General features: G+C 40.7%; 1 protein-coding gene across 1 annotated transcript in view; it reads right to left on the reverse strand.

Moving 5' to 3' along the window:
• Nucleotides 1-1,315: 1,315 nt before the first annotated feature.
• LOC128660794 (integrator complex subunit 6) overlaps nucleotides 1,316-16,835 on the reverse strand; it is a 516,514-nt gene continuing 500,994 nt past the window's right edge. The window contains exons 16-17 of the mRNA XM_053714821.1: nucleotides 10,266-10,359; nucleotides 1,316-2,304 (exon numbers count right to left, since the gene is read on the reverse strand). Of these exons, the coding sequence (XP_053570796.1) occupies nucleotides 2,205-2,304; nucleotides 10,266-10,359 (194 nt within the window). The 3' untranslated portion in view covers nucleotides 1,316-2,204. The remainder of the gene's footprint in view (nucleotides 2,305-10,265; nucleotides 10,360-16,835) is intronic.

Here is a 16,835-nt window from a genome sequence, read left to right on the forward strand (position 1 = left end):
TATCGTCCAAATAAGGAAACACTGCAATACCCTGTTCTCTGATTACAGATAGTAGGGCACCCAGAACCTTTGAAAAGATTCTTGGAGCTGTTGCTAGGCCAAATGGAAGAGCAACAAATTGGTAATGCTTGTCTAGAAAAGAGAATCTCAGAAACTGATAGTGTTCTGGATGAATCGGGCTACAATGTAAAGTAGTGAGTGTACAGCCTGTATAACAGTGTAAATTTGCTGTCCCCTAAAAATAACTCAACACACAGCAATTAAAGTCTAAACCGTTGGCAACAAAAGTTAGTACACCCCTAAGTGGAAATGTCCAAATTGGGCCCTATTAGCCATTTTCCCTCCCCCTGTGTCATGTGACTCGTTAGTGTTACAAGGTCTCAAGTGTGAATGGGGAGCAGGTGTGTTAAATTTGGTGTTATCGCTCTCACACTCTCTCATACTGGTCACTGGAAGTTCAACATGGCACCTCATGGCAAAGAACTCTGAGGATCTGAAAAAAAGAATTGTTGCTCTACATAAAGATGGCCAAGGCTATAAGAAGATTGCCAAGACCCTGAAACTGAGCTGAAGCACCGTGGGCAAGACCATACAGCGGTTTCACAGGACAGGTTCCACTTAGAACAGGCCTCACCATGGTCGACCAAAGAAGTTGAGTGCGAATGTGAGGGGTGTACTTACTTTTTTGAGATACTGTGTGTATATATATATATATAAATATATATATATACATATATATAAGTGCATTGGAGCCCTTTGCAGTCAAGTAGATGAAAACATGAAAAAGCATATTCATGCAATATTCAAATTTAATAAAGTGTTATACTGTGTATTGGAATGAGAAATATTTATATTTTTATGTCTGGTAAGTGCACTTGAGAATATGTGTTCAGGTTAGCCCGAGAGTGGGGTATTAGGTTTTTTCCCACTTTTTCTCTCCATTAACTTCTATGGGAGACTAGGTTATTGTGCGCACAATATTATAAGTTCAGCTTTTTGCATGCTTCGGATTAGCGTAAGCGATAACTTTTCATTTTCAACTCATAATATGAGCGCAACCCAACGTGCGCAAAAAGTTTACTTCAAGCGCAGTTACCGCTCGCGCGGGAGCGTTAAACAGCACTCCACTTGTAATCTGGCCCATTATATTCATCTTTGTATGCCTATATTCTGCATCTTTCATTCAATAGCCAATCAGACATTTGCACAAGAAAACCAATTTTCTACTAGTTTTACATTACCTTATTTTTTTCTAACCTATTTATCTTCTTCTGTGAGAGCAACAGGAACAAATTTAATTAATATTTGACAACAGTTAAAAATTAATAAAAACATTTTTATTATATATATATATATATTTATATAATATATTTATGTACAAGTTTCAAAACCTCTTTATACAAGTTAAAATATCACAAATTACTGATCTCATAGCAATATTGATCAAAATATTCTTTTCTGTATGAACATTAAAAGTAAATACACATTTTATTTAAAAAAGACAGTGAAAGAAAGAAAAAACTTCCTTTACTAGTGCTTCCAAAGCACAACGAGTGCAAGTCCACCTGAAGAGTCTCCGTCCTGTTCACAGGATGAAAGAAGTCGGGGACCTGGGGAGTCTCAGGTGCACTTTCTTAATGTCTGTAGACAAAACAGAAGAGAGTCTGAGGTAGATTGTTTATTGACTCATTGGAAAGACAGTCACAGGGTTGTCTATCTTTCCTGAACAAAGAAAGCCAGCTTCTAAGTGTCTGATACAACCTATTCTGAGAATGAGAAGGTTATATCGTGGCACAAGCTACCTCATATACTTGCAGATGTGCAAATCATTAGTCAACACCTGCATCTATGTACACTACCCTGTGTCAGAGCACTGTTTTGCCTCTTGCTCGCTCCCCCAAGTGCTTTCTCTAACATAGGAATTGTATTAACTGACAAAAGAGTAAGCTCATCACCTGTAGGAGGGCCACCAATGGCAATCTCCAGCCTGTTCAGTGGGCGGCACCCTCCACACAGATAAAGCCTCACAGTTCATAGCAAGTCCCCTGAAGTTCAGTGCTCAGCTTCTTAAACCATTTGCTCTGCTGCTTGTCCTCTGCCCCTGGCCAGAAAGTGTCCCGAGGTACAAGGTGTTAAAGGAGGTCACCGTGTCTCCTTTCTACTGCAACAACTCTTTCTTGGTCCCTTTTGTCTCTGACACACTGCTATCTGCTGTTGAAGTGATTCATATTGTTTGGCAAACCATTGAACTCCAGTTCTGATAACATTCTTTCTAGGTGTTGCATTAAGACGCGTTTTTTAAACCTGCAAAAAAAAAAAGGAATAAACAAAGCTGTAGATTCACTATATTGGAACCATTATACCACACTGTTATCAAACTTAAAAGGGACAGCAATCACCATGTAAATACAAGACATTTCTTTTGTGTTGTTATAGAACATTATGGGCCAGATTACGAGTGGAGCACAAATTAACTCTTCAGCTCGAGCGTTAATTGTGCTAGAAGTTTTTTGCATTTGTCAGGTTGTGCTCATATTACGAGTTGAAAGTCAACTGTTTTCGCTTTTGCGCTAACCTGACAAGCACTTAGAATATTGCGTGCGCATTCATGAATTCCCCCCATAGAAGTCAATGTAGAAAAAAAGTGGAAAAAAACCTATCACTACTCTCGCGCAAACCCAATCACATATTCTCATGTGTGCTAACCCGACAGTAAAATATGAATATTTCACATTTCAATGTACTTCAAATAACAGAATATGTTCTATTTATTCATAAATACAAATTTCTACATATATCTGATGGTATTTTGGTGCATTACATTGCTCTATCTATCTATCTATCTATCTATCTATCTAGTACACACTGAAGTAGAACTGGACCCGGTGTTGATCCGTAGTATCCCACACCAATAACAGCCAGCACCAGAGATATGTAGAAACACCAATTTAATGCCAAGTAAGCATAACGTTTCAGCCCCCACTGGAGCCTTGATCACATGCAGCAAATCCAAAGAAAATTTAAGCATAAAATGTACATCCCATAAAATCCCTTAAATACCCACACCCACCAATCAGATTCAAAACACAGAACTGCCAAATAATAAGAATATAAACACAGCTGTAACACATAAGTATCAACGTGAACTGCAAGCGCCCACTCGTAACCAAGACAGCGATGTGTAATCAAACACCAGGGAGCAACGTTTCGCTATTGCGCATGCGTACGCGATGACGTAATCGCGCAAACATGGGTAACCATGGAAATCAATACACAAAGGCATCTAGTAGCAGCGCAAAAGCGCAACTGGCCAATCACATGTAAGGAATCACTTCAATCCGTAGTAAAGTGTAATGTAACCATGGCGACCATACGAAGCTTCATGTGAACAATAAGCAGTTATAAGGCAATACAACGTTATTATGGCAAACTATATAAAGACTACCCTATTTATACAGCATATTGTACACAATAAAAAGGCAAAAATACTTCACTAACTAGTTATAGCAAAAAAACAGTTAAATTGTCGGTACTGTGTAACTGGACATGAATCTGATCTACACCAACAAGTGAATTTTTTTTTTTATACAATTAAAACAATAAATTGGCATGCTAATAAGACACACAGAGAGTTAACAACAATCATACTTAATGAGCCTCATACGGCTACAACATATAGATCAAACAAGACCAACTTAAGTATATTGTGACAAACACTATTAGTGTCATAAAATAGCAGCCAATGAGCTAAAATATACATTCTTCCGCAACGTGCAAAAGGAACATGGTAGGCATGTTCGCAACAAACCGAGGAGGCCCACAAGAAGGAACAACTTGAAACAATGGCTCAGAAATTTGCAAAGAGAGGTTATCCTACACCGTTAATCACGGCACAATGTGAGAATGCACAGACACTCAGCCAACAACTGTTATTGACTAAACCACTCAAGCCAGCTGAACAGCGCATGAATTTCATTACCACATATACACCAGCTTCACGAAAAGGTCCAAGAGGTGATTAAACAACATTGGCCTATTGTATCAACAGATACTTCGTTACCATTTGGCGAATTGCCTCTCCCGAGATTGGTATATAAGAGGGCGCAGAATTTGAGGGACCTCTTGGTGAGGACTGATCCTATTGCAAGTTACCAGAATCAAACCTGGTTACCCCCAGGGAAGAAGGGGTGTTACAGACGTGGCAACTGTATTACTTGTAATGGTATGATTGTTGGAAATAGGTTCCATCACCCTCATACGAATAAGACCTTCAGTATAAGTCATCGGCTAACCTGTACTTCAGACCATGTGATCTACGTGATTATTTGCCCCTGCTCTCTATATTACATGGGGAAGACTATTACCTCCTTCAGAGAGAGGTTAGCCAACCATAAAACAGCTATTAGATTGGCTTTGGATAAAGGATCGTCCGATCAACCGGTGGCACGCCACTTCCAACAGGCTGGTCATCCTATCTCTGCTTTGAGGACTATTCTCATTGATCAAATCCCCAAATCTAGACGTGGGGGTGATCGCGCTAAGGCTCTCTTGAAGATGGAATCATTTTGGATCCACCGTCTCGATAAAATCACTCCAAAAGGCCTGAATGTGTTGATTGATTACAGTTGTTTCTACAAGTGACTGTGGGCTTCCTTTCATCGTGAGACTAGTTTCTACCATGTTCCTTTTGCACGTTGCGGAAGAATGTATATTATAGCTCATTGGCTGCTATTTTATGACACTAATAGTGTTTGTCACAATATACTTAAGTTGGTCTTGTTTGATCTATATGTCGTAGCCGTATGAGGCTCATTAAGTATGATTGTTGTTAACTCTCTGTGTGTCTTATTAGCATGCCAATTTATTGTTTTAATTGTATAAAAAAAAAAATCACTTGTTGGTGTAGATCAGATTCATGTCTAGTTACACAGTACCGACAATTTAACTGTTTTTTTGCTATAACTAGTTAGTGAAGTATTTTTGTCTTTTTATTGTGTACAATATGCTGTATAAATAGGGTAGTCTTTATATAGTTTGCCATAATAACGTTGTATTGCCTTATAACTGCTTATTGTTTACATGAAGCTTCGTATGGTCACCATGGTTACATTACACTTTACTACGGATTGAAGTGATTCCTTACATGTGATTGGTCAGTTGTGCTTTTGCGCTGCTACTAGATGCCTTTGTGTATTGATTTCCATGGTTACCCGTGTTTGCGCGATGACGTCATCACGTACGCATGCCCAATAGCGATACGTTGCTCCCTGGTGTTTGATTACACATCGCTGTCTTGGTTACGAGTGGACGCTTGCGGTTCACGTTGATACTTATGTGTTACAGCTGTGTTTGTATTCTTATTATTTGGCGGTTCTGTGTTTTGAATCTGATTGGTGGGTGTGGGTATTTAAGGGATTTTATGGGATGTACATTTTATGCCTAAATTTTCTTTGGATTTGCTGCATGTGATCAAGGCTCCAGTGGGGGCTGAAACGTTATGCTTACTTGGCATTAAATTGGTGTTTCTACATATCTTTGGTGCTGGCTGTTATTGGTGTGGGATACTACGGATCAACTCCGGGTCCAGTCCTACTTCAGTGTGTACTATTTTGGATGCAATTTGGCCGTGCACAGAGTGGTTCTGAGAGTTGGTGAGTGCTGATCTTCTGTATATAATTATATATATATATATATATATATATATATATATATATATAACAGAATTTATGCTTACCTGATAAATTACTTTCTCCAACGGTGTGTCCGGTCCACGGCGTCATCCTTACTTGTGGGATATTCTCCTCCCCAACAGGAAATGGCAAAGAGCCCAGCAAAGCTGGTCACATGATCCCTCCTAGGCTCCGCCTACCCCAGTCATTCGACCGACGTACAGGAGGAAATATGCATAGGAGAAACCATATGATACCGTGGTGACTGTAGTTATAGAAAATAATTCATCAGACCTGATTAAAAAAAACCGGACCGGACACACCGTTGGAGAAAGTAATTTATCAGGTAAGCATAAATTCTGTTTTCTCCAACATAGGTGTGTCTGGTCCACGGCGTCATCCTTACTTGTGGGAACCAATACCAAAGCTTTAGGACACGGATGAAGGGAGGGAGCAAATCAGGTCACCTAAATGGAAGGCACCACGGCTTGCAAAACCTTTCTCCCAAAAATAGCCTCTGAAGAAGCAAAAGTATCAAATTTGTAAAATTTGGCAAAAGTGTGCAGTGAAGACCAAGTCGCTGCCTTACATATCTGGTCAACAGAAGCCTCGTTCTTGAAGGCCCATGTGGAAGCCACAGCCCTAGTGGAGTGAGCTGTGATTCTTTCAGGAGGCTGCCGTCCGGCAGTCTCATAAGCCAATCGGATAATGCTTTTAAGCCAAAAAGAAAGAGAGGTAGAAGTTGCCTTTTGACCTCTCCTTTTACCAGAATAAACAACAAACAAAGAAGATGTTTGTCTGAAATCTTTAGTGGCCTCTAAATAGAATTTTAGAGCACGGACTACGTCCAAATTGTGTAACAAACGTTCCTTCTTTGAAACTGGATTCGGACACAAAGAAGGTACAACTATCTCCTGGTTAATATTCTTGTTGGAAACAACTTTCGTAAGAAAACCAGGCTTAGTACGCAAAACCACCTTATCTGCATGGAACACCAGATAGGGCGGAGAACACTGCAGAGCAGATAACTCAGAAACTCTTCTAGCAGAAGAAATTGCAACCAAAAACAAAACTTTCCAAGATAATAACTTAATATCTACGGAATGTAAGGGTTCAAACGGAACCCCTTGAAGAACTGAAAGAACTAGATTAAGACTCCAGGGAGGAGTCAAAGGTCTGTAAACAGGCTTGATTCTAACCAGAGCCTGAACAAACGCTTGAACGTCTGGCACAGCTGCCAGCCTTTTGTGAAGTAAAACAGATAACGCAGAGATCTGTCCCTTCAGAGAACTTGCAGATAATCCTTTCTCCAAACCTTCTTGTAGAAAGGATAGAATCTTAGGAATTTTTATCTTGTTCCATGGGAATCCTTTAGATTCACACCAACAGATATATTTTTTCCATATCTTATGGTAAATTTTTCTAGTTACAGGCTTTCTAGCCTGAATCATAGTATCTATTACAGAATCTGAAAACCCACGCTTTGATAAAATCAAGCGTTCAATCTCCAAGCCGTCAGTTGGAGGGAAACCAGATTCGGATGTTCGAATGGACCTTGAACAAGAAGGTCCTGTCTCAAAGGTAGCTTCCATGGTGGAGCCGATGACATATTCACCAGGTCTGCATACCAAGCCCTGCGTGGCCACGCAGGAGCTATCAAGATCACCGAAGCCCTCTCCTGATTGATCCTGGCTACCAGCCTGGGAATGAGAGGAAACGGTGGGAATACATAAGCTAGGTTGAAGGTCCAAGGTGCTACTAGTGCATCTACTAGAGTCGCCTTGGGATCCCTGGATCTGGACCCGTAACAAGGAACCTTGAAGTTCTGACGAGAGGCCATCAGATCCATGTCTGGAATGCCCCATAATCGAGTTATTTGGGCAAAGATTTCCGGATGGTGTTCCCACTCCCCCGGATGGAATGTCTGACGACTCAGAAAATCCGCTTCCCAATTTTCCACTCCTGGGATGTGGATTGCAGACAAGTGGCAGGAGTGATCCTCCGCCCATTGAATTATCTTGGTCACTTCCTCCATCGCCAGGGAACTCCTTGTTCCCCCCTGATGGTTGATATATGCAACTGTCGTCATGTTGTCTGATTGAAACCTTATGAATTTGGCCTTTGCTAGATGAGGCCAAGCTTTGAGAGCATTGAATATCGCTCTCAGTTCCAGAATGTTTATCGGGAGAAGAGATTCTTCCCGAGACCATAGACCCTGAGCTTTCAGGGGTTCCCAGACCGCGCCCCAGCCCACCAGACTGGCGTCGGTCGTGACAATGACCCACTCTGGTCTGCGGAAGCTCATTCCCTGTGACAGGTTGTCCAGGATCAGCCACCAACGGAGTGAATCTCCGGTCCTTTGATCTACTTGAATCGTCGGAGACAAGTCTGTATAATCCCCATTCCACTGTCTGTGCAACGGCAAAGAGAATGACTGGGGTAGGCGGAGCCTAGGAGGGATCATGTGACCAGCTTTGCTGGGCTCTTTGCCATTTCCTGTTGGGGAGGAGAATATCCCACAAGTAAGGATGACGCCGTGGACCGGACACACCTATGTTGGAGAAATATATATATATATATATATATATACACACACACGATTGTATATAGGTATATATACAGATATATATAGGAATAACTATTTAGAAATATATTCTGCTATATGCAGAACATTGGATATATATATATATATATATTGCATAAATATGCTTTTACATGTTTTCATCTACTTGACTGTAACAGCTCCAATGCACACATATATATCCATCTTTAGACATATGTATATGTATGTATGTCTGTTAAAGTCCTTTGCTTGCTTTTTTTTCCCTAACACCTGAGACCTCATATCTGAGTGATTATAACTTTTTTTTTTTAAATGATTTTTATAAGATGGTGTTATTATGAGTGTAATTGTACTTTTTAGTGTATTTTTGGTGTGTTTTGTGCAATGTTTATGTTTTGCAAAACAGTTAACCAGAGATCTGAAGTTGCGGTAATCATTCTAGCGTAAATGGTGATTGCACTCAATTGATCGCAATTACTTTCAACTTTTTAATACCAGAGGTAAGGCCCACAAGCGCAAACCCCCACGATAAACCCCTTTTCGCTTGGGCGCAAATATTTGTGCTCCACTCGTAATCTGGCCCTATATCAGCTAAAATAAGAAAAGGTGGTCTCCAGTCAATGCAATATCCTTTTATTAATTACATAGGAAAAGATCCAAAAGAACAGGGAGAACACCCCTTAGTCATGTGGTGTTTCCCGAAACGTGTTCTTTTAGACCTTTTCCTATGTAAGTAATAAAAGGATAGTGCACTGACTGGAGACAACTTTTTCTTCTTTTTGTCTACATATTTTGTGAGCTTGGCAGTTGCTCACTGTGGTTCTCCCTTCAGGACTGTGGTGGTTTCTCCCATTGACATTCTCCTATATCAGCTAATTCTATACATTTTTAAAACAAATTAACATCTCATTTGCTGTAATTGCTTTTTAATAGCCAAACTCCACACACCATTTGCTTTATTTGAAGAAGCCAATTTGGGATTGAGTATGCCGCTGACAAAGCTAGCCACGGTCACATTGTTAGTATCAAGTACATTATTTTGTATTTTATATCTATTACAGCCAATTAGGGAAATATATGTAGGAGGGTTAGGCTTGAGAAGTTTGCAGCATGCCTTTTCAGTTCTGAGAATGATAGAAGCCACAGTTTTCACAGCTTAAAGGGACAGTAAAGTCAAAATTAAATTTTCATGATTCAGATAGAGTAATCAATTTTAAGCAACTTTCTAATTTACTATTATCAATTTTTCTTCCTTCTCTTGGTATCTTTATTTGAAAAGCAATAATGTAAAGCTTAAGAGCCGGCCCATTTTTGGTTCAGAACCTGGGTTGCTCTTGCTTATTGGGTGGCTAAATATAGCCACCAATCACGAGCACTAGCCAGGGTTCTAAACCAAAAATGGGCTGGCTCCTTAGCTTACATTCCTACTTTTTGAAGTAAAGATAGCAAGAGAACAAAGAAAAAAATAGATAATAGAGAGTAAATTAAAAAGTTGCTTAAAATGGTATGCTCTATCTGAATCGTGAAAAAAATAATAATTGGGTTTACTACCCCTTTAATTACACAAAAATAGGGCAAAATAAAGAAATGATATTGCAAGGTTTTGCAACACATCAATTTCAAGGTGTTTACTGTCCTTTAAAAGGATAATGGACTAAGACAAGCACATAAGAGTTCATTGTATTCAAAGCTGTTGCAAGAACACCCTATCAGATGAGATGATCTCTCTATCCCACCACTCACAGAGGTTGATTCCTGTTACAGCCATTTGTTTACATAGCTTTTATTTAGCTTATACTGCAGTACTGATTTGTAAGTATAGGTGATGGTTTCAACAGGCAAAAGCAACTATTTCAAATGACAAAAAGGTAAATAAGATATCTATAAACCATTTAATAAACTCCAGCAGGTAAAATGGATGATCAGAAACACATCCAAGGAGAAACATTTACATTACAATAACCATTTAATCACCCTATCAAATGCAATGAGTTCTTTGGTATTCAACAACCCAGCTCAATACTTTCCCTAACCTTGATGCTTCTTTCATGGTGAATTCAAAAAAAGTTTTCTGTATCTCAAATGGTCCTTGAACTTGTTCAAGAAGAGCAAAGATTTTCTCATAATCTAAAAAAAAAAGAAAAAAAAAAAGTTATAAGAAATGCAATAGATTATTGGTACATTTTAAATTTACAATCATAACAGGTCAACTAAAATTAATATATTTTTAATTGTGAATTACTGTAAACAATTAACAGAAAAACATAAATTATGCTGATAATTTATTTTCCTTCTGTATGAGGAGAGTCCACGGCATTATTCCTTACTGCTGGGAAATACTAAACCTGGCCACCAGGAGGAGGCAATGACACCCCAGCCAAAGGCTTAAAGGGAATCTGAACCCACATTTTTTCTTTCATGATTCAGATAGAACATGCAATTTTAAGCAACTTTCTAATTTACTCCTATTATCAATTGTTCTTTGTTCTCTTGCTATGTTTATTTGAAAACGAAGGCATCTAAGCTATTTGTTTGGTTCAGAACCCTGGAAAGAACTTGTTCATTGGTGGATGAATTTATCGACCAATCAGCAAGAACAACCCAGGTTGTTCACCAAAAATGGACTGGCATCTAAACTTACATTCACAAAAGAAAAAATTTGGGTTCAGTGTCCCTTTAAAGGAACACTGAACCCACATTTTTTTCTTTTGTGATTCAGATAGAGCATGCAATTTTAAGCAACTTTCTAATTTACTCCTATTAGCAAATTTTCTTTATTATCTTGGTACCTTTATTTGAAAAACAAGATTGCAAGTTTAGATGTCGGCCCATTTTTGGTGAACAACCTGGGTTGTTCTTGCTGATTCGTGGATAAATTCACCCACCAATAAAAAAGTGCTGTCCAGAGCTCTAAACCAAAAAGTGGCTGGCTCCTTAGCTTAAATGCCTTCTTTTTCAAATAAAGATAGCAAGAGAACGAAGAAAATGTGATAATAGGAGTATAATAGAAAGTTGCTTAAAATTGCATACTCTTATCTGAATCAGAAAAGAATAAAATTTGGGTTCAGTGTCCTTTAAATGCTCCCCCCTACTTCCCTCATATCCCAGTCATTCTGCCAAGGGAACAAGGAACAGTAGGAGAAACATTAGGGTATAAATGGTGCTGGAAGAGAAAAACAAATTTTGGTCCGTGCATCGAAGTATACGGGCAGGGGCCGTGGCCTCTCCTCATACAGAAGGAAATGAAATTATCAGGTAAGCATAATTTATGTTTTCCTTCTTAATATGAGGAGAGTCCACAGCATCATTCCTTACTGTTGGGAAAACTATACTCAAGCTCTAGAGCAGTGATTTTTAACCTTTTTTTTGTCGTGGCACACTTTTTTACATAAAAAAATCCTGTGGCACACCACCATCCCAAAATTTTAAAAAAAAATCACACATTGTAGCCTAATACAGCATATATATATATACACATACACACAAACACACACATACTGTATGTATTTTGCTGTTATGCCATGCCTCCTACAAACTACCCCTGCACTGGGAGTAAAAAACAAGCAAAGTTTAAAAAATATGTCACACTGTTGTCAGTCTGCCGTGGCACACCTGAGGATCTCTCACGGCACACTAGTGTGCCACGGCACACTGGTTGAAAAATACTGCTTTAGAGGACACTGAATGATAACGGGAGGGGTAAAGGAAAGGCGGACCCTAATCTGAGGGCACCACAGCCTGTAAGACCTTTCTCCCAAAAGCTGCTTCAGTCAAAGCAAAAACGTCAAATTTGTAGAATTTTGAAAAGGTATGTAAGGAGGACCAGGTAGCCGCCTTACAAATCGGATCCATAGAGGCCTCGTTTTTAAAGGCCCAAGAGGAAGCCACCGCTCTAGTGGAATAAGCTGTAACCCTCTGAGAAGGTTTAAGTCCCGCTGAATCATAAGCTAAGCGTATAACACTTCTCAACCAAAAAGATAAGGAAGTCGAAGAAGCCTTCAGACCCTTACGCTTTCCAAAAACAGAATTTATGTTTACCTGATAAATTACTTTCTCCAACGGTGTGTCCGGTCCACGGCGTCATCCTTACTTGTGGGATATTCTCTTCCCCAACAGGAAATGGCAAAGAGCCCAGCAAAGCTGGTCACATGATCCCTCCTAGGCTCCGCCTTCCCCAGTCATTCGACCGACGTAAAGGAGGAATATTTGCATAGGAGAAATCATATGATACCGTGGTGACTGTAGTTAGAGAAATTAAATCATCAGACCTGATTAAAAACCAGGGCGGGCCGTGGACCGGACACACCGTTGGAGAAAGTAATTTATCAGGTAAACATAAATTCTGTTTTCTCCAACATTGGTGTGTCCGGTCCACGGCGTCATCCTTACTTGTGGGAACCAATACCAAAGCTTTAGGACACGGATGATGGGAGGGAGCAAATCAGGTCACCTAGATGGAAGGCACCACGGTTTGCAAAACCTTTCTCCCAAAAATAGCCTCAGAAGAAGCAAAAGTATCAAATTTGTAAAATTTGGTAAAAGTGTGCAGTGAAGACCAAGTCGCTGCCTTACATATCTGATCAACAGAAGCCTCGTTCTTGAAGGCCCATGTGGAAGCCACAGCCCTAGTGGAATGAGCTGTGATTCTTTCAGGAGGCTGCCGTCCGGCAGTCTCATAAGCCAATCTGATGATGCTTTTAAGCCAAAAAGAGAGAGAGGTAGAAGTTGCTTTTTGACCTCTCCTTTTACCAGAATAAACAACAAACAAGGAAGATGTTTGTCTGAAATCCTTTGTAGCCTCTAAATAGAATTTTAGAGCACGAACTACATCCAAATTGTGCAACAAACGTTCCTTCTTTGAAACTGGATTCGGACACAAAGAAGGCACAACTATCTCCTGGTTAATATTTGTGTTAGAAACAACTTTCGGAAGAAAACCAGGTTTAGTACGCAAAACCACCTTATCTGCATGGAACACCAGATAAGGAGGAGAACACTGCAGAGCAGATAACTCTGAAACTCTTCTAGCAGAAGAAATTGCAACCAAAAACAAAACTTTCCAAGATAATAACTTAATATCTACGGAATGTAAGGGTTCAAACGGAACCCCTTGAAGAACTGAAAGAACTAAATTGAGACTCCAAGGAGGAGTCAAAGGTTTGTAAACAGGCTTGATTCTAACCAGAGCCTGAACAAAAGCCTGAACATCTGGCACAGCCGCCAGCTTCTTGTGAAGTAAAACAGATAAAGCAGAAATCTGTCCCTTCAAAGAACTTGCAGATAATCCTTTCTCTAAACCCTCTTGTAGAAAGGATAGAATCTTAGGAATTTTTACCCTGTTCCATGGGAATCCTTTCGATTCGCACCAACAGATATATTTCTTCCATACTTTATGGTAAATTTTCCTAGTTACAGGCTTTCTAGCCTGAATAAGAGTATCAATGACAGAATCTGAGAACCCACGCTTTGATAAAATCAAGCGTTCAATCTCCAAGCAGTCAGTTGGAGTGATGCCAGATTCGGATGTTCGAACGGACCTTGAACAAGAAGGTCCCGTCTCAAAGGTAGCTTCCATGGTGGAGCCGATGACATATTCACCAGGTCTGCATACCAAGTTCTGCGTGGCCACGCAGGAGCTATCAAGATCACCGAAGCCCTCTCTTGATTGATCCTGGCTACCAGCCTGGGAATGAGAGGAAACGGTGGGAACACATAAGCTAGGTTGAAAGTCCAGGGCGCTACTAGTGCATCTACTAGAGTCGCCTTGGGATCCCTGGATCTGGACCCGTAGCAAGGAACCTTGAAGTTCTGACGAGACGCCATCAGATCCATGTCTGGAGTGCCCCATAATTGAGTTATTTGGGCAAAGATTTCCGGATGGAGTTCCCACTCCCCCGGATGAAATGTCTGACGACTCAGAAAATCCGCTTCCCAATTTTCCACTCCTGGGATGTGGATTGCAGACAAGTGGCAGGAGTGAAGCTCCGCCCATTGAATTACTTTGGTCACTTCTTCCATCGCCAGGGAACTCCTTGTTCCCCCCTGATGGTTGATATATGCAACAGTCGTCATGTTGTCTGATTGAAACCTTATGAATTTGGCCTTTGCTAGTTGAGGCCAAGCCTTGAGAGCATTGAATATCGCTCTCAGTTCCAGAATGTTTATCGGGAGAAGAGATTCTTCCCGAGACCATAGACCCTGAGCCTTCAGGTGTTTCCAGACCGCGCCCCAGCCCACCAGGCTGGCGTCGGTCGTTACAATGACCCACTCTGGTCTTCTGAAGCTCATCCCTTGGGACAGGTTGTCCAGGGTCAGCCACCAACGGAGTGAATCTCTGGTCCTCTGATCTACTTGGATCGTCGGGGACAAATCTGTATAATCCCCATTCCACTGTCTGAGCATGCACAGTTGTAATGGTCTTAGATGAATTCGCGCAAAAGGAACTATGTCCATTGCCGCAACCATCAAACCTATTACTTCCATGCACTGCGCTATGGAAGGAAGAAGAACAGAATGAAGTGCTTGACAAGAGCTTAGAAGTTTTGATTTTCTGGCTTCTGTCAGAAAAATCTTCATTTCCAAGGAGTCTATTATTGTTCCCAAGAAGGGAACTCTTGTTGACGGGAATAGAGAACTTTTTTCTACGTTCACTTTCCACCCGTGAGATCTGAGAAAGGCTAGGACAATGTCCGTATGAGCCTTTGCTTGTGGTAGAGACGACGCTTGAATCAGTATGTCGTCCAAGTAGGGTACTACTGCAATGCCCCTTGGCCTTAGCACAGCTAGAAGGGACCCTAGTACCTTTGTGAAAATTCTTGGAGCAGTGGCTAGTCCGAATGGAAGTGCCACAAACTGGTAATGCTTGTCCAGAAAGGCGAATCTTAGGAACCGATGATGTTCCTTGTGGATAGGAATATGTAGATACGCATCCTTTAAATCCACCGTGGTCATGAATTGACCTTCCTGGATGGTAGGAAGAATTGTCCGAATGGTTTCCATCTTGAACGATGGGACCTTGAGAAATTTGTTTAGGATCTTGAGATCCAAAATTGGCCTGAATGTTCCCTCTTTTTTGGGAACTATGAACAGATTGGAGTAAAACCCCATCCCTTGTTCTCCTAATGGAACAGGATGAATCACTCCCATTTTTAACAGGTTTTCTACACAATGTAAGAATGCCTGTCTTTTTATTTGGTCTGAAGACAATTGAGACCTGTGGAACCTTCCCCTTGGGGGTAGTTCCTTGAATTCCAGGAGATAACCTTGAGAAACTATTTCTAGCGCCCAAGGATCCTGAACATCTCTTGCCCAAGCCTGAGCGAAGAGAGAGAGTCTGCCCCCCACCAGATCCGGTCCCGGATCGGGGGCCAGCATCTCATGCTGTCTTGGTAGCGGTAGCGGGCTTCTTGGCCTGCTTACCTTTGTTCCAGCCTTGCATTCACCAAAATTTCACCACAGTGTCATAAAGCCTTAAAAGTATTGCACACCAAATTTGAAAGCTTTAACTCTTAAAATAACGGAACCGGAGCCGTTTTTACATTTAACCCCTATACAGTCCCTGGTATCTGCTTTGCTGAGACCCAACCAAGCCCAGAGGGGAATACGATACCAAATGACGCCTTCAATAAGCTTTTTCAGTGGATCTGAGCTCCTCACACATGCATCTGCATGCCTTGCTTCTCAAAAACAACTGCGCATTAGTGGCGCGAAAATGAGGCTCTGCCTATGACTAGAAAAGGCCCCCAGTGAAAAAGGTGTCCAATACAGTGCCTGCCGTTTTTTTTAATAAAATTCCCAAGATTAAAATAACTCTCCAAAGTTATAAACCATTAAATATGCTTATAAAGTAATCGTTTTGGCCCAGAAAAATGTCTACCAGTCTTTAAAGCCCTTGTGAAGCCCTTTTATTCTTATATCGAAAATTAAGAAAATGGCTTACCGGATCCCATAGGGAAAATGACAGCTTCCAGCATTACCAAGTCTTGTTAGAAATGTGTCATACCTCAAGCAGCCAAAGTCTGCTCACTGTTTCCCCCAACTGAAGTTAATTCCTCTCAACAGTCCTGTGTGGAAACAGCCATCGATTTTAGTAACGGTTGCTAAAATCATTTTCCTCTTACAAACAGAAATCTTCATCTCTTTTCTGTTTCAGAGTAAATAGTACATACCAGCACTATTTTAAAATAACAAACTCTTGATAGAAGAATAAAAACTACATTTAAACACCAAAAAACTCTGAGCCATCTCCGTGGAGATGTTGCCTGTGCAACGGCAAAGAGAATGACTGGGGAAGGCGGAGCCTAGGAGGGATCATGTGACCAGCTTTGCTGGGCTCTTTGCCATTAGCTGTTGGGGAAGAGAATATCCCACAAGTAAGGATGACGCCGTGGACCGGACACACCTATGTTGGAGAAATAGATAGCAAACAAGGAAGAAGTTTGCCTAAAATCCTTAGTAGCATGAACATAAAACTTCAAAGCTTGAACCACATCCAGATTATGAAGTAAACGTTCCTTCGAAGAAGAAGGATTAGGTCATAAGGAAGGAATCGCAATCTCCTGATTGATGTTACGATCAGACACCACCTTAGGTAGAAAACCCAA

The sequence above is a fragment of the Bombina bombina genome, chromosome 1 (assembly GCF_027579735.1).
Source record: "Bombina bombina isolate aBomBom1 chromosome 1, aBomBom1.pri, whole genome shotgun sequence".
Taxonomy (NCBI): domain Eukaryota; kingdom Metazoa; phylum Chordata; class Amphibia; order Anura; family Bombinatoridae; genus Bombina; species Bombina bombina.